Source organism: Megascapheus bottae, chromosome 21 (genome assembly GCF_031878675.1).
Source record: "Megascapheus bottae isolate mThoBot1 chromosome 21, mThoBot2.hap1, whole genome shotgun sequence".
NCBI lineage: Eukaryota > Metazoa > Chordata > Mammalia > Rodentia > Geomyidae > Megascapheus > Megascapheus bottae.
The window spans coordinates 35,097,995-35,122,314 of NC_143529.1; the positions used below are offsets into that span (position 1 = coordinate 35,097,995).

The window sequence follows — 24,320 nt, forward strand, 5'->3', positions numbered from 1 at the left end:
CGTGAAACGCCAGACGGCAGGCAGGCTCCGTCACAACTCGGCAGTTCTGTCATGGCCCGAGAGTAGCAGTGGAACACTGAAATCTGAATTTTATTTTATTTATTGGTTTTGATGCTCTTCCTGGGCCTTCCTCAGGGCCTGAGCACTATCCCTGAGCAGTTTTGCTCAAAGCTAGCATTCTACCACTTGACCCACAGCTCCACCTCTAGCTTTTTCTATTTTTTGAGTCATTTATTGGAGAGTGTCATGGGTTTTCCTACCCCAACTGTCTTCAGGACACAATCCTCAGATCTCAGCCTCCTGAGGAACTGGAATTTTACATTTTATAAAAGACTGCTTTCCTTTTGATTCCCCTCCACCTATTTAAAAATGTAACAGCCTGCCTGAGTGACTCACACTTGTAATCCTGTCTACTCTGGAGACCAAGATTAGAGGATCATGGTTCAAAGGCAGTCTATGCAGACAAATCCAAGAGACTCATCTAGCAAAAGGCTAAAAGTAGAGACTTGCCTTGAGTGAAAAAGCTAAGGACAACAACTAACACCCAAGTGTGAGTCTCAATACTGGCACACGTGTACGTACGCAACACACAAACACAAGTAAAAACTGCTTTTATTTACCACGGCCTGCATTTGCCCACCCCTGCTTTAGTGGGTTTGCCCAGGAACTACTCTTTTTTTTCTTTTTTTCTTTCTTTTCTTTTTTTTTTTTTCCTTTTGGTCAGTTGTGTGGCTTGAACTTGTCCTGGGTGTTGTCCCTGAGCTCTTCAGCTCAAGGCTAGCACTCTATCACTTTGAACCACAATGCCACTTCCAGTTTTCTGGTGGCTAATTAGAGATAAGACTCTCAGGGGCTTTCTGTCTGGACTGGCTTTGAACTATGATCCTCAGATCTCAGCCTCCTGAGCAACTCGGATCACAAACGTAAGCCACCAGTACACAGTTCCAAGCACCTACACTTGGCCCCAGAATCTTGGATTTGGTAGTCTGGTATTTACCTTTCCAGCAAGTTCCCTGGAGCTGCTACTGGACCAAGGAACCCACCCCATGTGACATCTGCTTCTCCCCTGCCTGCTTCTCTCCTTCCTTTGTAGTTTTTATTAATTCAGTGACTATTTTTCACCTGATCTTGCTTTAGGACCTCTTCAGAATGGAGACAGAGCCTTCCTAGGAAGCCTAGACCAGCTTTGAACTCAAGATTCTCTTTTTTTTTTCCCCCAGTTTTTATATTACAGGCATGTGCTACCATACCATGCTGGGCTTGCCACTTTTTTGATTCATCTTTCTCTTCCCTCCCATAGGGAACAAGGGAGCTGTGGGTGTGTCATTCATGTTCAATGGCACCTCTTTGGGGTTTGTTAACAGCCACTTGACTTCCGGAAGTGAAAAGAAGCTCAGGTAATGAAGCTCATTCCTTCTAGAGCTCAGAAAACTCTCATACCTCTCTAACCACCCACTGTGATGCCTTCAGCCTTAGCCCGGAACTCTCTGGACCCCCATATTCTCAACACAGGCAATTGCAGTGAAAAGGAACCCATTAACTGACAGACTTCTAGAAGAGTGCTCAGTTCCTAAAGGGAAATCATACAGATCAAAGCCACACTGTATGCTAGCTGCCTAGTTGTGACGCCAGCCGTCGAGGGTACTTCCAGTTCCAATTCTCTGCTGGGCCATTCCCGCTCAGACTCTGGCTCTGGCTCTCAGAGGCCCTTCTCCTCACCTCCCTGCCCGCTCAAATGGTCACTGCAGCAGGGCTAGAGGTCTCGGCCCCCACCAAATTCTCCCTTGCCTTCCTGTCATGGTGGGGTGGGTACCAGCAACCCCTCGCCTTTTCCCTGGATTAGGCGAAACCAGAACTACATGAATATCCTGCGGTTCTTGGCCCTTGGAGACAAGAAGCTGAGTCCATTCAACATCACCCACCGCTTCACCCACCTGTTCTGGCTTGGGGACCTCAACTACCGCGTGGAGTTGCCCACCTGCGTAAGAGGCATTGCCTGAGGCTGGGGGTCAGGGACTGAGATTTGGTGGGATCTGCTCAGGACAGACAGCCCTGGCAACGTAGGGACACAGAGCTGGGACAAGGCAGCAGCTCTCTGGGGCTCCAGGCTGATTCCTCTTGTTAATTTCCCTTCTGCTTCTGTCAACATCCCACGTGATGGACGCCTGACCTCCAGACACTGTTGCCTGGATATCTAAGCCAGCCAGTGGCAGCCTCAGTGATTGGGCCGGGTATGGGAAGAGAGAGCTGTGTAGACGCTAGTGAGGCAAAGACACCTTGAGCTGGGTGCCCGCTGTGGTCCCTGAGGGTGGAATGGGCAGGCATGGCCAGGGCACATCTAGAACCCACATGCTTGCTTCTGCCCAGAGACTGGTATTGACACGTGTCCGCCTTCCAGGGTGGGCGGGACTCTCATATTTTCCCATTGCAGTTCTGTGAAGGGCACGAGACCTGGGGGGAGCCCAGGGGCTAAGGGAATCCTGCAGTCAATGGATCACGTGACACTGACCACCCCCACTCACACCATCCTGGACTCCAGCCATCTCCCCATCTAACCTGCACCCTTCCGCCACCTCTGTGCCTCTATCATTACAGCTATCAGGAGGCTGAACAGCCATGTCCTTAGACAGCTTGGGCAGTATGCCCAGACATCATACCCTCTTCCTAAGGTGGATGGGAAGGGGCCTCTGGCTCCCCTGGGAAGGGCCAGCCCAACCTACACACACACACACACACACACACACACACACACACACACACACACGCAGAATCCAGGAGCCTGGTTCAAGGTCACAAGAGTGGCAGGAGAAAGGACTCCAAGACGATGGCATCCCAATAGTGCAGGACGAAGGAATCCAGCACCAGGAGATGCAGGAACAAGGGCTCTCCTCCAGTGTAGACACATAGGCAGCCCACCCTGTTCTCACAGAGCTCAGAAAATACTGAGAACCAGCCAGGCGCTGGTGCTTCAGGCCTATAACCCTGTAATCTCAGGAGACTGAGATCTGAGGATCATGGTTCAAAGCTAGCTTAGGCTTGGAATCCATGAAACTCATCTCCACTTAAAAACCCCCAAATTGGAAGTGGAACTATGGCTCAAAATGGTAGAGCATTAGCTTGAACAAAAGAGCCCAGGGATAGTGCCCAGGGATAGCACCCAGGCCAAGTTCAAGCCCTAGGTCTGGGGGGAAAAAAATTAAAATCCATACTAGAACCAGTATAAAAAATAACAGGTCCACATGCAAATTTGGGCCAACCTCAAGCTTAGTTATTAGGGTGATTGATAACTGTGATGCTCTCTGGAGATTTTTTTTGTGGGGGGCGGTTGTTTGGTGTGTGTGTGTGTGTACACGTGTGCACATACATATGAACTTGCCATACTGGAGCCTGAACTCCAGGCCTTACAATCATGCCTGACTTTTTTCCCTTAAGGCTGATGCTCTATAACTTAAGTCACAGCTCTTTGCTTCTGGCTTCTGGCTGTTTAATTTGAGTTAAAGAATGTCATGGATGTTCCTGCCTTGACTGGCTTGAACTGAGATCCTCAGTTTTCTGAGAAGCTGGAATTACAGGCATAAGCCACCAGTGCCCAGCTCTCTTGGTTTCTTTCTTTCTTTTTGTTTTTGTTTTTGTTTTGTTTTTGGTGGGTCTGGGCCTAGGTGCTATTCCTGAGCTCTTCAGCTCAAGGCTACCACCCTACCACTTGAGCCTCAGACCCACTTCCCATTTTCTAGAGGTTAATTGGAGATAAAAGTCTCACATTCTTTAGTGCCCAGGCTGGCTTTGAACAGCGATCCTCAGATCACAGCCTCCTGAGTAGCTAGGATTACAGTGTGAGCCACCAAGCCGGCTCTTGGTTTCTTTATGAAGTGGTTGAGCACAAGGAAGCAGTGCTAGGTGGGACCAGAGCTGAGCTGTGGCAGAGGTCCGGGTAGCCCAGAGGGGGGAGAAGGGCTCCACTGTGCCTGTCCTCGTTCCAGGAGGCAGAAGCCATCATCCAGAAGATCAAGCAGCAGCAGTTTGGGGATCTGCTGGCTCACGACCAGCTGCTTACGGAGAGGAGGGAGCAGAAAGTTTTCCTGCACTTTGGTGAGAACACAGCCTCTCCTATGCCCTTTCAAGCCATCTTGCTGCCTTCCAAATGTCCTCCTTGGGCAAAGATGGTCCTCAAGGAAGAATGGACATCTGGGAATCAAAACTGGAACCCCTGGGGTGTCTTTTTCAGAAGAGGAAGAGATCACATTTGCACCTACCTACCGATTTGAAAGGCTCACTCGGGACAAATACGCCTACACAAAACAGAAAGCAACAGGGGTGAGTCCCAGAGCCAGCTTTCCCGCCCTGCCCTGGCCTCCTTTCCCATCTCACCCCTTTGGAGTCTGCTCAAAAAAGTCCAGAGAGGAAATCATCCTCCATCACTGGAAAACAACAACAAAACAGAAAAAAAATGGCACTTAGAAATCCCAAGCTGAGGGGCCAGGAGTTTGGCCTAGTGGTAGAGTGCTTGCCTAGCATGCACGAAGACCCGGGTTCAATTCCTAGGTACCACATATATAGAAAAAAAGCCAGAAGTGGTGCTGAGGCTCAAGTGGTAGAGCTCTAGCCTTGAGAAAGCCCAAGGACGGTGCTCAGGTCCTAAGTTCAAACCCAGGACTGGCAAAAGAAAAAGAAAGAAATCACAAGTTGAGTCGGGCACCAGTGGCTCATGCCTGTAATCGTAGCTACTCAGGAGGCTGAGACCTGAGGATCAGGGTTCAAAGCCAGCCCACGCATGAAAGTCCCTGACACTCTTATCTCTAATTAACCACCAGAAAACGGGAAGTGGTACTGTGGCTCACATGGTAGAGCTCTAGCCTGGAGCTGAGGAGCTCAGGGACAGCCTCCAGGCCCAGAGTTCAAGCCCTATGACCAACCAAATAATGTAAAGAATGTTTTCTAAGCCAGGCACCAGTGGCTCAGACCTGTAATTCCAGCTACCCAGGGGGCTGAGGATTGTGATTGAAGACATCCAGGCAGAAAATTCTGAGACTTATCTCCAATGAGCCACCAAAAAAAAGAAAGGAAACAAAAACAAAACTGAAAGTGAGCTATAGCTCCAGTGCACAAGTCTTAAGCCAAAAATGTCAGGGACAGCCCAGAGTTCAAGCACTAGGACCAGAGCTCACTCTCGCTCGCTCTCTCTCGCTCTCTCTCTCTCTCTCTCTCTCTCTCTCTCTCTCTCTCTCTCTCTCTGTCTGTCTCACATACACACATGTGCACACACACACACACACACACAGTATTTTCTTTTCACTCCTCTATTTCTGGATTTTTTTTTTCTATTTTATTTGATCTGTGCCAGTGCTGAGCTTAAACTCAAGTCCTTGCACTCTCTTTCCCTCAAGGCTGTCATTCCATCCTCTCAGCCGTACCCCCACTTCTGCCTTTTTTGCTGGTTAGATGGTAAGAGTCTCCTGGACTTGTCTAGGCTGGTTTCAAACTGTGATCCTCAGATCTCAACTTCCTGACTTGCTGGGACTATAGACTGGTGCTCAGTTTCCAATGGTTTCTCAAGTTTATGTGCACGCTACCCTGCACCAGGATCCTCTTATTTATGCTTCTGATGTAGATGGGATGGCATGGGCTACCATGCCCAGCTTTCATTGGTTGAGATGGCCTTGAATTCAAGCCCCAATATAACCGCCCCCCCCAAACAGAACGGAAGGTAGAGGAGAGGAGGAGAGAAGACAAGAAACGAGTTGGGTACTACTGGCTCACACCTATAACTATGAGGAGGCTGAGATCTAAGGTCCTCAGGCGTAGACTTTAAAGCCAGCCTAAGTTAGGAAAGGCCCTGAGATTCTTTCTCAAATTAATTACCAAAAAGCCTGAAGTGGACTGTAATTCAAGTGGTAGAGCACTAGCCTCTAGAAGAAGTTTAAGGACAACACCCAGGCCCTGAGTTCAAGTCCCAGTACCAGCACAAAGAAAAAAAAAGGAGAGAAGATAGATGAGACACTGAAGCCAGGTACAAAACACAGCAAGGTGAATCAATCTTTTCCTCCTCCTCTTCTTTTTCTGCCTTGGGCATTGTTCCTGAGCTCTTTTGCTGAAGGCTAGCTCTCAGCCACTTGAGTCACAGCTCTACTTCTGGCTTTTTGGTGGTTTATTTTATCTGAGTCCCATGAACTTTCCTGCCCTGCCTGGCTTTTAATTGCAAGCCTCAGATCTCAACCTCCTGAGCAGCTAGGATTGGATTATAGGCCTGAGCCACCCATGCCTGCCTATTTATTTATTTATCCTTTCTTTCTCTCTCTCTCTCTTTTTTTTTTTTTTTAAAGTAGCAGGCACTGTAGAAAGCCATGACTTTTATTTGCAGATGAAGTACAACCTGCCCTCATGGTGTGACCGTGTGCTCTGGAAGTCTTACCCGCTGGTGCATGTGGTATGTCAGTCCTACGGTGAGTCACCCCCAGGCCAACGGAGTCAGGACCCCTTTTGTCTGCTGGTCTGCAGAAAAAGGACTCTGCAGCACTGATCTTAGAACCTACTTGAGCCACTATCGGGATTAGGAGCCCTGTATGGGAGATATTTGAATTAATAGAGCACTTAAAAAAAAAAAAAAAAGCAGTGCTTGCTAGGCAGTGGTGGTTCACGCTATAATCCTAGCTACTCCAGAGGGGATCCTAGGATCATGGGTCATGGTTCGAAGCCGGCCCAGGTGGAGAAGTCTATGAGACTCTTGTCTCCAACTAACTACCAAAAAGCCAGAAACGATGCTATGGTTCAAAGTGAGAGCACTCGTGGGGCTGGGAGTTTGCACTAGTGATAGAATGTTTGCCTAGCATGCATGAAGACCCGGGTTCGATTTCTCGGTACCACATACTAGAAAAAGCTGGAAGTGGTGTTGTGGCTCAAGTGGTAGAGCACTAACCTTGAGAAAGTCCAAGGACAGTGTTCAGGCCCTGAGTTCAAGCCTCCCCCCCCCCCCCGAAAAATATGAGAAGCTCAGGGGCAATGCCTGGACCCTGAGTTCAAGCACCAAGCATAGATGGCACAGGGCCAGGAGTTTGGCCTAGTGGTAGAGTGCTCACCTAGCATTCATGAAGCACTGGATTCAATTTCTCCATACCACATATACAGAAAAAAACAAATGGTGCTATGGCTCAAGTGGTAGAGCACCAGTCTGGAGAAAGCCCAAGCCCAAGGACAGTGCCCAGGCCCTGAGTTCAAGCCCCAGGACTGGCACTAATAATAGGTGGCACATTTTTCCTTTTGAGAAAAACCACAGTAGGTTTTGCTTCCAAGGATTGGGAACATTTAGCTCCTGCAAAGTCCTGTCCTGGTTGAAACATGCACTTGAGAAGGTGTAGGGTCAGGCTGAGTTAAATTGATGAGAAAGGCATAACATTCCACAATCAGTGAATCAGTGTGGTATAAGTTCTTAAGGTAATTAAAAAGTCATTGTTACCAGACGCCTGTAATCCTAGCTACTCAGGAGGCTGAGATCTGAGTATTGGTTCAAATCCAACCTAGGCACTATAATCTGTGAGATTCTTTTTTTTTTTTTTTTTTTTTTTGCCAGTCCTGGGCTTGAGCTCAGGACCTGAGCGCTATCCTTGGACTTTCTCAAGGCTAGAGCTCTACCACTTGAGCCTCAGCACCACTTCCGGCTTTTTTTTTCTATGTATGTAGTTCCGAGGATTGAACCTGGGTCTTCAAGTGCATGCTAGCAAGCACTCTACTACTAGGCCAAACTCCCAGCCTTAATCTGTGAGATTCTTATCTCCAATTAATCACCAGAAAATCAGGAAGTGGTACTGTGGCTCAAGGGTAGGGTGGTAGCCTTGAGCTGAAGAGCTCAGGGATAATGACCAGGCCAAAGTTCAAGCCCCACACTGACCCAAAAAAAAAAAATCATGTTGACCCTTCGACTATAAGGGATGCTGGAGTTTGTATGGGCTATGTGTTTATTCTTTTTTTTTTTTTTTGGCCCCTTTCTGTTTCTGGCCCCGCTCGCTCCGGCCCCGCTAGGCCCTCTTTCTAGCTCAGGCCCCGCTCGCTCTAGCCCCGCTTGCTTCCGCCCAGCTCGCTCCAGCTTGCTCCGGCCCCGCTCGCTCCAGCCCTGCTCCTGGCTTGCTCTGGCCCCGCTCGCTCCGGCCCGGCCCTGCTCCTGGCTTGCTCTGGCCCCGCTCGCTCCGGCCCGGCCAGCTCTCGCTTGCTCCTGGCCCCGCTCGCTCCGGCCTCGCTGGCTCTGGCTCGGCTCGCTCCAGCCCCGCTCGCTCCGGCCACCACTCGGTTGGGCTCTGTTCACTTCAGCTCAGCTCGCTTCTTTCGCTCTCTGTCGCCGTCGCAGTCTCGTCTCTGCCACTTTTCCGGTTTGGTTGTGTATGTGGGATACCGAGGAATCGAACCCGGGTCTTTGTGCATGCTAGGCAAGCACTTTAACCGCTAGGCCAAACTCCCGGGCCTCTGTTTTTTTTTTTTGTTTGTTTGTTTTGCCAGTCCTGGGCTTGAGCTCAGGACCTGAGCACTGTCCTTGGACTTTCTCAAGGCTAGAGCTCTACCACTTGAGCCTCAGCACCACTTCTGGCTTTTTTCTATGTATGTGGTACCGAGGAATCGAACCCGGGTCTTCATGCATGCTAGGCAAGCACTTTAACCACTAGGCCAAACTCCCGGCCCCAACTATGTGTTTATTCTTAAAAGACTTCTAACACAAGTTCCCAGTTCTTGCAGAATAAGATCTTAACTATTCCAACCAAAATTAACTTTTATTGAGAAAAAAGTGTTTTGTTGTCAGTCCTGTGGCTTGAACTCGGGGCTTGGGCACTGTCCTTGGACATTTTTTTGCTCAGAGCTAGCTTTCTGCCAGTAAAGCCGCAACTCCATTTCTGGCTTTTTCTATGTATGTGGTATTGAGGAATCGAACCCAGGGCTTCATGCATGCTGGGCGAGCATGCTACCACTCCTGGCCTGAGAAGACAATGCTTTTAGTGAGAATCATAGTATATATTTGAAACATTGCAAATCCCCAGACATTGGTATCTGAAGGAAAGGCCACTCTGCTCCCATGATGCACTACACCTGAGCAACACACAGCTCAGGGGCCCCCTTGGGCAGCTCATGACCCTAGGCCTGTCCACCCGTGTCACCAGCCCCATATCACTCTCCAGAGTGAGGAGACATGATCAGAACAGGGCGGGGGGGGGGTGCGATCTTGCCATCACTCCAAAGGTCACCCACAATCTCTGGGATAATTTCTGGAGATCAGAAAATCCCTACATTTAACTGTGGTCTGACAAGGTAACTCCATTTTCTGTCCCTTCATCACAGTGGTCTCCTGCTACCCAGAAGGTTCCAGAGTAGCCACCTGGGAGATAGTCTAACCCATTTGCCCTTTGTTCTCTCTGCTCTTGTCCTGACTCCCAGAAGTGACCCCTCACAATACCATTTCTTTTTTGGGGGGGGGGTCATGGGGCTTGAACTCTGGGCCTGGGCGCTATCCCTGAACTCTTCAACTCCTTGCTACCACTCTGCCCTTGAGCCACAGCACCACTTACGGTTTTCTGGTGGTTAGCTGGAGATAAGAGTCTCACGGATCTTCGTGCCAGGCTGGCTTTGAACCTTGATCCTCAGATCTCAGCCTCCTAAGTAGCTAGGATTATGGGCATGAGCCACCACACCCGGCTTTACAACATCTTTAGATGTTAGATCTTTAGAACAGCAGCACCCATCCCAGCCATAGCCAAGTCATCATACTACCCTTCAACTCCGAAAGAGCCTCCTCCCCCTCTTCCCACCTGATCCTCTTCCACACTTGACCTGTCCCTGCACATGTCCCCTTCGCAGTCAGGCACTGGGCCCATCACATCCAGACCCTCCTGCCTATGTCCCGTCAAGTCCTGTTTCTAGAACCTGCCTGCATCACGGCCTCCACAGGGAACAGGAGAGGCAGGAGGGACAGAAAGCCCCGCCCTATCCATGAGGCTGAGGTGTCTTCCATGGAGGTCTAGGCGTAGAGCATGAAGGGAAGGCTAAAGGCAAAGTAGAAGTGTGATGAGGTTGGGATGGAGGGAAGCAAGAAGGGAAAGAAAAGAGAGTCCAGAACTCAGGAAATGAGACTGTCCTGGGTATGGGACTTAGGGCTATGGACCCAGCCATCCACTGTTACCTAATAAACTACCTTGCGACCCAGTGTCTTAAAACAGCCTATCATGTGGGCTGGGATGATTTTGCACCAGGTAGTGAGAGCCACTCAGATGTGGGGTTGGCAGGGGTGCTGTCAGCTGATAACCCAGCAGGGAAGTTCGGGCTTCTTTGCTTGGTGGTCTCAAAGTTTCCAGCTGTTGAGCTTAACCTGCCCCTGGCCCTGAGTTTGCCATCTGGACCCTGACTAGAAGAACTTCTCCATCTGCTCTTCACACCCTGCAGGCTGTACCAGTGACATCATGACAAGTGATCACAGTCCTGTATTTGCCACATTTGAGGCAGGAGTCACCTCCCAGTTTGTCTCCAAGAACGGTAAGCAACGAAAAGTGGCCTTTCCCCAAAGACAAGTACTTGAACACTTGTCTCTGGCTGTAACAATCAGATGTCTAGCTTGGAGAAGGGTCACCATTCTGGGAAGTCCACAGTGTATCGATCAGATCACATCATGTCCAGCTAACACCTCAATTTCAGTGCAGAGAATTCTTAGTTGTTGCTTGTGTATGTGCCAGTATTGGGGCTTGAACTCAGAGCTTGGGCTCTGTGTGCTATCATCTGAGCACAGCTCTAATTCTGGGGGGGGGGTGGAGGAGAGGGTGGTTAATTGGAGATAAGAGTCTCATGAACTTAACTGGGCTGACTTTGAACTGCAATCTACAGAGCTCAGCTTCCTGAGTAGTTAGGATTACAGGCATGAGCCACCACTGCCCAGCTTGGATTGAGAAGAGGCCATCCCAGGTGCTACTATAGTGTTTGGAATGAGGAAGAATAGGAGAGAAGGAGGAAGAAAATGTTTATTCTTACTCATGGGTGGCTTAGAAATTTATACAAAAGGACCGAACTTTTTTTACCAGTCCTGGGCCTGAACTCAGAGTCTGAACACAGTCCTTGGGCTTTCTCAAGGCTAGAGCTCTGTCACTTGAGCCACAGCACCAATTCTAGCTTTTTTCTATGTATGTGGTATGGAGGAATAGAACGCAGGTCTTCATACATGCTAGACAAGCACTATACCACTAGGCCAAACTCCCGGCCCAGAACGCTCTTTTAAAGCTAACTTGAAGATGCCTACAAGAATACTACCTAAACTAGGCCAGTTAGGAGCAAGTTAGCCGTGTGCCTAAGAACTAGTTAAGACCATGCCTAAGGAAGAAAGACCAGCCTGGCAGTTCACATCTGGAATCCTAGCAATTCAGGAGGCTGAGATCTGAGGATTACAGTTCGAAACTAGCCTGGGCAGGAAACTCTGTGAGACTTTTATCTATAATTAATCACCCCAAAACCAGAAGTAGAGTGTTTGCCTTGAACAAAAAGAGCTCAGGGACAGCATCCAGGCCCTGAGTTCAAACCCTATGACCTTCCACTTAGACTCAGGAACTAGACAAAGTTGACCATCTGAGCCGTTGTACACACCCTCCATCAGAACAGAATACTATTGGCTCCACCAGCACAGAAGAGAGAGAGTAAAAATAGTGGGGAGACCACTGAAGATATCACACAGCTTCAGTGGCAAAGCTGAGGTTCTTGAACTAACTGTACCCTTTCTCCCTGCTCCGCACCTGGCCAGCCTGTGGCTGTAATGATAATAGGGGTGTGTTCAGCATGAGTGGGGGGCCAGGCAGCTCCTTTTAGGAAAACTCCTTCCATGTGAACACTCTCCTTCCTCAGACCCCAGGAGCAGCTCTGCAAGGAGAGTGAGCCAGAGGAAAGAGATTCTTCTTCAGGCAGGCTGTGTAGCTAAACTCCTCTTCTCCCCTGTTCCAGGGCCTGGCACTGTGGACAGCCAAGGGCAGATCGAGTTTATTGCATGCTGTGCCACGCTGAAGACCAAGTCCCAGACTAAGTTTTACCTGGAGTTCCACTCGAGCTGCTTAGAGAGTAAGTTTCCCTTGAACTGTCCTTTGGGGAGGGCAGGCCTGATTCTTGGAAATGGTGTCTTTCTCCCCATTTCTCTTCTGTGGAAAGGACTCGAAGATGTATCGCCATAGAACTGGGCTGCAGGCTGCCTACTGGTGGCTCACCCGTGTAATCCTAGCCACCGGAGGATAAGATCTGAGGATCACAGTTGGAAAACAGCCCCAAGAAGAAAGTCTGTGAGACTCTTATATCCAATTAAGTACCAAAAAAGCCAGAGTGGAGTTGTGGCGCACGTGATAGAGTACTAGCCTTGAAGAAAGAATTCAAGGATAGCACCTAGGCCTCGAGTTCAAGCCTCAGGACCAGCTCAAAAGAATTGGATTGCAGGTAGAAAGGCCAAGAGAACACCCCAGAACTGCGAGCCCCACTCCTTTAGACATCATAGCCCCTTCCTCCGGTGACCTCCAGCATCCAGGGTTGGACAGCATCTTCTCAGCCAGCAGTGTTTATCACGGGGTGTGTCTAGGAAACACCTTCTCGGGGCAGCATTTCTAGGCAATCTCCTTGGTTTCTAGTTCTCACAGGGACAATGTTGAGAGTGACAGGGAAACCACCTCCATAGACAGAGGCATGGATGGGAACAAAGCTTCCAGAAATCAGGAGTGTCCTAAGCTGTGACCCTGCAACCCTTCCTTCTCTGACGCAGTTGAGCTCAGTCTTGGCACTGAGGATTTGCCACCAGATCCCCAAGACCAGCAGGCAGGGTCAAAGCAGTTCCAAAAAGGATGAAGGTTTTTGTGCGGGTGTTTTTAATAAATGATGGAGACATTTGCATGCATTTCTATGGAAACAGCACATTAGGAAGCTTAAATTAGAATTTCAAAAGGCTGCTATCTTGAGTGGTGTGGGACAAGCTGTCAAGCTTCCCAATCTTGCCTGCGATGTGCTAACTTCTTTAGGGCCTGGTTCACTGCAAAGGGGAGCTGAAAAGGAGGAGGCATTTCTTAGATTTTCCTAAAAATAATTAGATTGTGTTGGCAAATGACCATCCCCTGCACAGAAACAGAATCCCCAACAAGACTAACTCCTAAATGGCACTGAGGCACCCCCAAATATGTGTGTGTGTGTGTGTGTGTGTGTGTGTGTGCGCGCGTACCAGTCCTGGGCCTTGAACTCGGGACCTGGGTGCTACTCTAGAGCTTTTTTTTGCCAATCCTAGAGCTTGAACTGAGCACTGTCCTTGGGATTTCTCAAGGCTAGCACTCTACCACTTGAGCCACAGCACCACTTTTGGCTTTTCTATGTATGTGGTATTGAGGAATTGAACCCAAGGCTTCATGCTTGCTAGACAAGCACTCTGCCACTAGACCAAACTCCTAGCCCCGATCCTAGAGCTTTTTTGGCTCAAGGCTAGTGCTCTACCACTTGAGCCACAGCTCCACTTCTGGCTTTTGGGTGGTTAGTTGGAGATAAGAGTCTTACCAACTTTCCTGCTCTGGCTGGCTTCAAACCATGATCCTTGGATCTCAGCTTCCTCAGTAGCTAGGATTACATAGGTGTGAGCCACTAATGCCCTTTCCCCCACCCCCCCCAGTATTTAGAGGGGGTCCTGGGAAGAGGACCTTTGGGAGTCTTTTCTGTCAGGTCCTTAATTCTGCTTCTGCACACCATTCTTCTTGTCCCCCAACAGGTTTTGTCAAGAGTCAGGAAGGAGAGAATGAAGAGGGGCATGATGGAGAGCTGGTGGTGAGGTTTGATGAGACCCTTCCCAAGGTAATTCACTGCTGAGGCTGGGCCAGAGTGGAGGGAGGCGCCGTCACGTGGCCTCAAGGCAGGGGAGGCTGGCCCAGAGCTAGCTCCCAAGATGGTTAGTTGCATGCTTCTCAACAGGGGTGTAAGAGACCCTGATATTCCTCAACTCCTCTAAAGCATAGGCATTTGAATATTCATAAAAGTATTTGCGGGCCTATGTTCACCTAGTTTTACTTTAAAAAAACAAACAAACCCTCCTAGAAGCCGAGCGTGATGGCTCACACCTGTAATCTTAGCTACTTAGGAGGCTGAGATCTGAGGATGGCTGTTCAAAGCCAGCCTGGGCACGAAAGACTATGAGACTCTTATCTCCAATTAACCACTAGAAAACTGGAAGTGGTGCTGTGGTTCAAAGGGTAGGGTAGTATCCTTGAGCTGAAGAGCTCAGGGACAGCTCCCAGGCCCAGAGTTCAAGCCCCATGACCAATCAAAAGAAACAGAAAAAGTTAAGCAAAAATGCAAGGCTCTAAGTTCAAGTCAGCACCAACTAAGAAAGGAGAGGAGAGAGAAAAGGAGATTTTAGATTTGTTGACTTTCAACCACTGTCCGCGGTTGCCTTGGCTGTACCAGACCAAGTGGTTTTGAGGGCCAGGCCTAGACATTCCCTGCCCTACCCTAATGTATCATGCAAGGATCTAGCAATCACCTCATCTAATTACATTCTTTGGCAAAGAAGGAAATTGGAACTGGATACTATTGGCTCACCCCTGTAAGCCTAGCTACTCAGGAGGCTGAGATCTGAGCATCACGGTTCCAAGTCACAGGCAGGAAAGTTCATGAGACTCTTACCTCCAATTAACCTTCAAAAAAAAAGAAGAGGGGGGCCCGGGAGTTTGGCCTAGCGGTTAAAGTGCTTGCCTAGCATGCACAAAGACCCGGGTTCGATTCCTCGGTATCCCACATACACAACCAAGCCGGAAGTGGCAGAGACGAGACTGCCATGGCGACAGAGAGCGAAAGAAGCGAGCTGAGCTGAAGTGAACAGAGCCCAACCGAGTGGTGGCCGGAGCGAGCGGGGCCGGAGCGAGAAGGGGCCGGAGCGAGCAGGACCGGAGCGTGCGGGAGCGAGCCGAGCCAGAGCGAGCGGGGCCGGAGCGAGAAGGGGCCGGAGCGAGCGGGGCCGGAGCGAGCGGGGCCGGAGCGAGCAGAGCCAGGAGCAAGCGAGAGCTGGCCGGGCCGGAGCGAGCGGGGCCAGAAAGAGAAAGGAGCCAAAAAAAAAAAAAAAAAAAAAAAAGAAGAGGGGCAGGGAGTTTGGCCTAGTGGTAGAGTGCTTGCCTAGCATGCACGAAGACCCGGGTTCGATTCCTCGGTACCCCACATACATAGCAAAAAGCCCGAAGTGATGCTGAGGCTCAAGTGGTAGAGCTCTAGCCTTGAGAAAAGTCCAAGGACGGTGGTCAAGCCCTGAGCCCAAGCCCAGGACTGGCAAAAAAAAAAAAATGCCAAAAGTAGAACTGGGCACAGCTCAAGTGGTAGTGATCTAGCCTTGAACAAAACAACTCAGGGAGTTCAAGCCCCAAGATCAACACCAACACATACAGAGGGAGTCAGGGGAGAAAAGAAAAGAAGGAAACTGAGGCACAACATGAAAAGAGGCCATTATGCTCCTGTGCTTGTAGGGACAAACTCAAGCTCCAGCTCCACACATCCCATTCTCTGTTCAGTGCTGGCTTGTGAGATCGAGTATAGGTAAGAACATGTTTTGAAGGCCAGAAGTCCTTGGCTTGGCTGTGGCTCTTGTTGGCACAGGGCCCCTATTAGAATACATTTGTGGTTTTGTAGAAAAGTTGCTTTCTGTCAACACTGCTTTTGAGATGCTGAGTTCGTAGTAGAGGATTCGTCATCATTAAGTACCAGCTTCCACCGAGGCTCTGCACGTTATACGGGGCACAAAGCGCTCTCGACTGCTTTACACAGCATACTGAAGGGGTTTTAGGAAAGGGGGAGGACTCCCTGAGGCTCACCTGGCACGTTCATTCACAAGTAACACCCACAATGAAATGGGCCTTTCTTGCTTGTTTTTGGTGTTGGTACTGGTGCTTGATCTCAGGATCTGGTAGCAACCCTTTCACTTTTTTTTTTTTTCTCACTCTACTATGCAAGCCCCAGCTCCACTTCGGCATTTTGGTAGTTAATTGGAGACAAAGAGTTTCATGGACTTTCATGCCAGCTGGCTTTGAATCCCAATTCTCAGATCTCAGCCTCCTGAGTAGCTAGGATTATAAGCCTGGGTCACCAGTACCCAGTGATTTTAACAGATGCCCTTAAAGCTGGATATAGTGGTGTGTGCCTCTAAGCTTGGCACTGGGGAGACTGTGCAGGAGGAGGCCAGCCTGGGCTGCATAGTGAAATCCTATCTCAAAACCTATAAATAAATAAATAATAAATGACAGACAACCTCATTCAAGTGGAGAGACTCAGCCTCTCCTAGGGCTGGGGCAGGTCATAGGCAGGTAGACTTCCTCTGCTAGCACAAAGCAGTGATATGACCCAGGTCTTGGCTGTGTAAGGAGGCCATATTTTCTCAGGAGCAGAGACAGAGGCTGGAGCTGTAGAATTCTCTGACCTGGGTGCAATTCCAATTACTTGTGAGCGCAGCTGGTTCAGATGGCTCTGGCTGGGGACCTTGGTAAGGCCCAGGAGAAGGGTCATTAGTCCATGTGCTGGGACATCTCAGATCTCCACATTCCTCAAGGCTCTGGCCTCCAAGGAACCATTTGCACCCCACTTAGCTGGACCCTGTCCTCCAGTTTTCTTTTCACAGTTGCTCCCACACAAGACCCAAATTATTGTTTCCTCCTTTGGTAATGTTCAGAGACAACAGCATGCCAGTCCCTGTGGCATGTTCACCCCAGTACAGGTCATGGCCACAGGGACACATTGGGAGATGGTGTTGTTTTCCCACCCCTCCCTCCTGTGGCCAGGTCCTGCTGCTCCTCTTGCTTCTGTCCCCTCATGTCCCTGGGGAGTGTCTTTGTGCCTCCTGCCTTCCTGCTGTCAGATCTTTTCAGAGACATTCCCCACCCCCAGAAATGTGGAGTCCTCGCTGAGCCCCAGGTCTGTCACTAATGATAAGTCCTCAAAATCCAGACTGTCTCCAAGGGATTCCAGATATTCCTTCTGGAACTTTCCGAACAGAGAAAGAGCAAATGCATCCTGATGTCCAAACATGACTTCCAGAGCCTTTCCCCAGTGTGAGGAAGAGAAGAAACAATCTGGAGCAACTTGTGGCCTTTTCTGAGGCCCCTCTGTGGTAGAGGGACTGGAAAGTGCCCTGGAGTTCTAGAACAGCCTGAATGGCCTCTAGCATATAGGAGCTGGTATGGACCCAGAATGCTCTGTGTTCTACACTGGTGATGAGCCTCGAGGTTCCTCCTGGAACCTGGGGTTCCTCAGCTCAGCCCAGCTTAGGAGGCCTCGAATACAGGGGACCGAAAAGAAAGTGAAGCCCACTTGGCCGAGCTGACTACACAAATAAACCCGGCTGCCTTGTACTTGGGGAGCTGAGACTTGAGTCTGGTTAATAAGAACATCTTTAATCCTATTTATTTCCCCCAAGGAGAGTGCCCCTCCTCTACCTGTGTCCGTGCTTGCCCTCCCCTGCAGACTCTAATCCGGTTCCTCTTCTCTGCAGTTGAAGCCCATTATCTCTGATCCTGAGTACCTTCTGGACCAACATATCTTGATTAGCATTAAATCCTCTGACAGTGATGAATCCTATGGTAAGTGTCCGCACAGTACACACCTACCTTACAGTGACCGAGGTGGGAGCATGACCCTAGGGAGAACCCACCTGTTCCTTTCCATCCCACCCTGCTGCCTCTCCTTCAGCCCCTGGGGAGGCTGTTGTAAGGCTTCGCCATTCCTGCCCCATGGGCTTCTGGGTGTAATAGCCAGGGGCCTCTACTTAGCCTTTCCTGTATGTCAGATCCATGCCAGGTGCATCGCAGGTACTGACTTAACCCTGCCAGGCCTTACAAAGTAGGCACTACTCTCTACAGGTGTATAGATGAGCATGTGCACTGAGGCCTGGAGTCAAGTGACTTGCCACAGCACACAGTCAGATCACTGAGCTTTCATTTTCAACTCAGGTCTGGCTCCATATCTGTCATCATAGCTACTCAGGAGCCTGAGATCTGAGGAGTGGGGTTCACACTGGGTAGGAAACTCCATGAGACTCACCTCCAATGAATCAGCAAATAGGCAGAAGTAGAGCTGTAACTCAAGGATGGTAATAAAAGCTTAAGCCTTGAATGAAAATGCTAAGGGACAGTGTCGAGTTCAAGCTCCAGGACCAGCACACAAATAAAACAAGACAACAAACAGTGCCTCTGTGTGTTGTGCCTCTCCTATGTCTAGCCAGTTCCTAGACAGCAGTGCAAAGCTTCAGGCCTCTCCCTAATGGCTGGTCACACCATTCCAGACAGTATATATTTTATTTTAGCCTTCTTTCTTCCCGTAGATCTCTTAAACTTTATCCTCATCTTATTTGTCAAAGCAAGGTTCGTAGTGTTCTAAACTCTAAGACATTGGCCTCTCCTAGAGCAATCAGATTAGCACTTAAGTCTGTTTTGCAGATGGATTTTCCTCAGATTTAATTTTTCTTTTCACATTGACTAATCTACCAAGTGTTCCTTTTGCTATAAGGTTAAGCTGTGTGCCCCCATTGCTGAGGTACCATTGTAGGGTTTACCAACAAATCCCCTTGACTGGGTGATAGTTTCAAAGGACTCTTGCAGTGGTAGCACTCAGTTCTTGGTGGCCAAGACTTGATGGGAATTGTCACACACACACACACACACACACACCTCTCCCCCCACACACAGGTGAGGGCTGCATTGCTCTTCGACTGGAGGCTACAGAGACTCAGCTGCCCATCTACACGTCTCTTACCCACCATGGAGAGATGACAGGACACTTCCGAGGGGAAATCAAGCTGCAGACTTCACAGGGCAAGAAGAGGGAGAAGCTGTATGGTAAGCAAACCCACTCCCTACTGACAGCAGCACAAGGGATGGGTAAATGGTCTCTCTCAGTAAAGCCCTGGATGGTTCTTTCCAATGTGACCTCAGAATAGAGCCCTGTTGGACAAGATCCATCAAAGGCAGGCCTGGTAGTGTGTCCCTGTGATCACAGCACTCAGGAGACTTGAGATAGATGATCTTGAGTTTTTTAAGGACCACTTCACTATATACCAAGACTCTCTCTAGAACAAGGTGTGGGGGGAACAACAATGAATTCGGGCACTCTGACCCCCCTTCACATTAAATGACAACTGTGGATCACAAGTGCCCACTCTCCTCCTGCTGGATCCCAAGCAGGCATAACCAATTGATTGTTGAATCTGGCAGTTCTCTGGCCTCTTGAGTGCTGTTTAAAATACTTTCTTTTTCTTTCCTTTCTTTTTTTTTTTTTTTTTTTTTTTTTTTTTTTGCCAGTCCTGGGCTTGAGCTCCAGGCCTGAGCACTGTCCTTGGACTTTCTCAAGGCTAGCACTCTGCCACTTGAGCCACAGCACCATTTCCAGCTTTTTTCTGTGTATGTGGTACTGAGGAATCAAACCCGGGTTCGTGCGTACTAGGCAAGCACTCTGCCACTAGGCCAAACTCCCGGCCCTGTTTAAAATACTTCTAGGTGGCATGGATTCACGCCTGTAATCCTAGCTACTCTGGAGGCTGAGATCTAAGGATCAAGCTTCAAAACCAGCCCAGGCACAAAAGGACCTGAGACTCTTATCTCCAATTAATCTCTAGAAAATGGGAAGTGGGGCTTGGCTCTAGGGTAGGTGGGTAGCCCTGAGCTAAAGAGCTCAGGGATAGCCCCAGGCCAAGTTCGAGTCCCATATCATACACACACACACACTTCTCTTCTGAGCTGGGAGTTTGGCCTAGTTGTAAAATGCTTGCCTAGCATGTGTGAAGACCTGGTTCAATTCCTTGATACAACATGCATAGCAAAAGTCTGGAAGTGGTGCTGTGGCACTTTAGCCTTGAGAAAAGCCCAAGGATATTGCTCAGGCCCTAACTTCAAGCCCTGGGACTGGCAGAAGAAAAAAAATACTTCTCTCCTAATAGCCACTAATCACTATCCAGTTTCAGTCTGCAAATAGACATCACCTGGCCATCCCCTGGTTCAAGTTCCGGGGACCAGGCTCCCACGCACCCTTTTCTCAACCTCCCCCCAGACTTTGTGAAGACCGAGCGAGACGAGTCCAGTGGGACAAAGTGCCTGAAGGGCCTCACCAGCCATGACCCTGTGAAGCAATGGGAGGCTCCGAACAGGTAGAGTAAGGTGGAGTGGGGGTGAGCCGGAGGGGATGGGTGGGATTCATGGCCCTGGGGGCCAGGACCCAGGAGAAGGTAAGGCAGGACATAGAGAAGCTAAGGCAAAGGAAAAAGGAGAATCGGCCCAGGTTATCTGCCCTCCTGCCATAGCTCCATATTGTATTGGCATGAAGCCTCAGAAGGCTTTTTATGTTAGAAAGTCCAATTCAGCTCACCTGGAATTTATTGAACACCTTTGTGTTAGGCTATAGTGAAATCAAGACAGATTAGATGCAGTTGCCAAAACTACCTAGTAGAAGGGATCCATGATCTCAAAGCAACAAGTGCTGGCCCTGTATCCTATGAGGTCTAGGCATGAACAGTTGCTGGGGCCCCATGAAAGCTCACTAGCCAAAAATCAGGGGCGGGGGGTGGGGGTGGGGCGGGTCTATGTCCTAGTGGTAGAGTGCCTAGCACGCAAGAAGCCCAGGGTTCAATTCCTCATTACTACATACACAGAAAAGCCAGAAATGGTGCTGTGGCTCAAGTGGCAGAGCAAGGGAGCCCAAGGACAGTGCTCAGGCCCTGAGTTGAAGCCCAGGACTGGCCAAAAAAATTTTAAAACTTATCCGGGCACAGTATCTCACGCCTGTCATCCTAGCTACTCAGGAGGCTGAGATCTGAGGATCAAGGTTCAAAGCCAGTCTGGGCACAAAAGGACCTGAGACTCTTATCTCCAGTTCACCTCTAGAAAACGGGAAGTGGACTTTGGGCGCCCAGGCCCAAAGTTCAAGTCCCAAGACTAAAAAAAAAAAAAAACCTCTGATATTACGAGGCACTAGTGGCTCATACCTGTAATCCTAGCTACTCAGGAAGCTGAGATCTGAGGATCACAGTTTGAAGCCAGCCAGGGCAGGAAAGTCCTTGAGACTCTTACCTCTGATGAACTACTCAAAAAAGCTGTAAGTGACACACTACGGCTCAAGTGGTAGAGTAAAGCAGCTCAGGGACAACATCTAGGCCCAGAGTATACAAGTCCTAGAACCAGGGAAACCAATAAATAACTGGAAGGCTGCAGTCCCCAATACTAAGGCCGCCTCAATTTGCTGGTATGGTCTTGAGTTTCAGAATGAAGTCAACAAGCATTCTAGATTCTTTTCCAGCTAGTAGGGCAGAGCCAAGCAGGAGACACAGCCTGGTCCATGTGTTCCTCCAGACCTCAAGCTGTGTGATACACAGCATCCCCCATCTCTAGGCCAGTCCCTGGTCCACTGCAGCTCTCATGCTCCTAGCCATAGATGCTGACATTTTCCCTTCCAGTCATCCTTTGTCCTGTCATGGAGGACAGCCCTGTTAGGTCCCACTGTCACGCTCTGCAGTGGGTCAGTCATGGGGCTTGAACTCAGGGCCCGGGTGCTGTCTCTGAGCTTTTTCACTCATGGCTAATGCTGTACCACTTTGAGCCATAGCCCCACTTCCAGCCTTTTCTGGTGGTTAACTGGAGGTAAGAGACCTATGGACTTTTTTGCCCCAGTGGCTTTGAACTGCAATCCTCATATCTCAGCTCCCCAAGTAGCTGGGATTACAGGCATGAGCCACCAATGGCAGGCCTGTGTATCTTCTAATCTCAACTCAAAGACCACCTCTTCAAATGTCCATATCCAACCCCCCTCTTCCCAGTGGATCCCAAGCCCTCCTGATTTTTTCTTCCTTCTCCACCTCCCTTCCCTTCCTCCCCCTCCTCCCCTTCCTCCTCCTCCTCCTCCTCCTCCTCCTCCTTCTTCTTCTTCTTCTTTGTTGTGAGACTTGAACTCTGGGCCTGGGTGTTGTCCCTGAGCTCTTCAGCTTAAGGCTACCACCCCACCCTTGAACCACAGCACCACTTCCAGTTTTCTGGTGGTAAATTGGGAAAAAGAGTCTCACAGATGTTTGTGCCCGGGCTGTCTTTGAACCGCAATCCTCAGATCTCATCTTCTGAGTAACTAGGATTACAGTCATGAGTCACCCTGCCTGGCCCTCCTGCTTATCTTAACCCCACCTCTTGTAACTGTCAATCAAACATCAGTACTGAAGAAATGCCACTGAACTTGGCTGCTGTTAGTTTCCCGAGTACAGAGGCAATGGCTGCTTCACCTATGACCTTTTTCCTGCCCCCTGGCCCTGGGCTGGAGCTTGTTGACTCTTCATAATGCATTCCCTGTGTGCATGAATGAGCAAAAAAGTTCATACCCCCAGCAGTGAAGGGACAGAGAGCTGAGGAGTCTGAAGGATAACAGAGAGGACTCCATCCTCAGGCTGAAGCTGAGAGCTGCCTCTCCCTCCTCCCACAGGTCCCCTCCAAGCGGTACCTCCAGTGTCACCGAGATAATCAACCCCAACTACATGGGGGTGGGACCCTTCGGGCAGGCCCTGCATGGAAAGCAGACCCTGTCTCCTGACCAACAGCTCACAGCCTGGAGCTATGACCAGCAGGCCAAGGACCTCTCCCTGGGGTCTGGGAGGGGAGAAGGTCCTCCCACCCCTCCCTCCCAGCCACCCCTATCACCCAAGAAGTTTTTATCCTCCACAACAAACTGGGGTCTCTGCCCCAGAGCACAGGAGTCAAGGTAAGAATCTTTTGCTGCTCACGGGCGTCCACCTGGGATCTGTTCTTGGACCTTCCTGTGCTCTCACTGGTTGGTACAACTGTGGGGGGGGGGGGAAGGGGCTTGAACTCAGAGCCTGAGTGTTGTCACTTAGCACCCAGGTTGATATTCACACTTGCCATGGAAGTACAGATCTATCCAGACAGGTGCTGGAGGATGCTGGAGACTGGGGACTGCCTTCCAGAGTCTCTGTCAAGGATTTAATATTTCTGATCTTGCAATGGCTTCTAGGTGTTAGCAGAAAGTCTGAGCAAATTTCCCCCAGGCTGCAGCGAATCAATCCCCTGTGGTATGCACCTCTGACTGGCTTTCTCCCATGCCTCATCTCATTTGTATCTGTGTGAGGATTTCCTGTCCTCTCCATGGAGCCTACATGCTGCCCCACAGGACAATTCTGACCAGTACTTCTCAACAGCCCCTCAATAATGGGCATCATAGCTGGACAGGGTACCAGGAACCCACATTTTCTTCAAATGGAATTTTTTTTTTCTGTGGATCATGGGGCTTGAACTCTGGCCTGGGTCCTGTCCCTGAGCTCTTTAGCTCTAGGCTACCACCCTACCCCTGGGCCTAGGTGCTGTCCCTGAGCTCTGCAGCTCTAGGCTACCGCTCTACCCTTGAGCCAAGACTCACTTCCTATTTTCTAGAGGTTAATTAGAGATAAGAGTCTCAGGTCCTTTTTTGCCAGGGTGGCTTTGAACCTTGATCCTCAGATCTCAAACTCCTGAGTATCTAGGATTACAGGCGTGAGCCACCACGTACACACCCACCTGGCTCAGACGGAATTCTTGCAGGAAGCAGAACCCAAAACACTGCGCTAGGAGATTATACCATTGGGCAGAAAATAAAATGGAGTAGCCCCATTTCCCACTCTCATAAATTGCTCAACAGGAAGTTACCTCATGACAGTATTGTGACAAGTCTGAAAAAAGCAAAGGCAGATGAACAGAGCCAGCTTCTACCTCTTTTGGGTTTCCATGTGGAATTCTATTCTTTCTCTGCCCACCAATCCACTGGATCTTTCTCTTGCCTCTGGTCTTTGTTTCCCTAGTACTTGTACTACCCAGGCGTTCTCTGGTTTTGCACCATCTGCTTTTTGTTCCTTCTTGCCCTGAGCTCTCTGAGATCAAGGAAACTACATTCACAGAGGCCCCTGAGGAGAGGACTTTATGTCATTGGGAGGGGTACTGTGTTACTCCACATTCACTTACTGGTCACAGGTTTTGTTCTCTGGGACCTGGCAGCTTTGCTATGTTCAGGAGTCTCGCACACGTAGGTGGCTTCCTGTGGGAAGATGGGCAGACGGAACATCTGCCCTCCAACCCCTCGAATAGCAGAGTGGGAGTCGGTGGTCATTCATCCCTCACAAGGCTTTGGTTCCCTGAGCAACCATGCAAGTGACAGGCTGGGCAGAGTTGCCAGGGATTGCAGGGGAGACGCTGTGAGTGTCCTGAAAGAGCCATGAGGGAGGGCTGTCAGCATGAACGCGATGCCATGTACATTTACCTTCTCCTTTCTATGAAATGTCACTGGAGGCCCCTCACTCTAGTATGGACAGT

General features: G+C 49.7%; 1 protein-coding gene across 1 annotated transcript in view; it reads left to right on the forward strand.

The window, feature by feature from the left end:
- Inpp5d (inositol polyphosphate-5-phosphatase D) overlaps positions 1-24,320 on the forward strand; it is a 101,572-nt gene that overhangs the window by 74,235 nt on the left and 3,017 nt on the right. The window contains exons 14-25 of the mRNA XM_090355060.1: positions 1,301-1,397; positions 1,844-1,982; positions 3,981-4,089; positions 4,226-4,314; positions 6,359-6,440; positions 10,414-10,503; positions 11,950-12,063; positions 13,733-13,815; positions 17,489-17,576; positions 18,681-18,830; positions 20,038-20,134; positions 22,447-22,722. Coding sequence (XP_090211186.1) covers positions 1,301-1,397; positions 1,844-1,982; positions 3,981-4,089; positions 4,226-4,314; positions 6,359-6,440; positions 10,414-10,503; positions 11,950-12,063; positions 13,733-13,815; positions 17,489-17,576; positions 18,681-18,830; positions 20,038-20,134; positions 22,447-22,722 — 1,414 coding nt within the window. The remainder of the gene's footprint in view (positions 1-1,300; positions 1,398-1,843; positions 1,983-3,980; positions 4,090-4,225; positions 4,315-6,358; positions 6,441-10,413; positions 10,504-11,949; positions 12,064-13,732; positions 13,816-17,488; positions 17,577-18,680; positions 18,831-20,037; positions 20,135-22,446; positions 22,723-24,320) is intronic.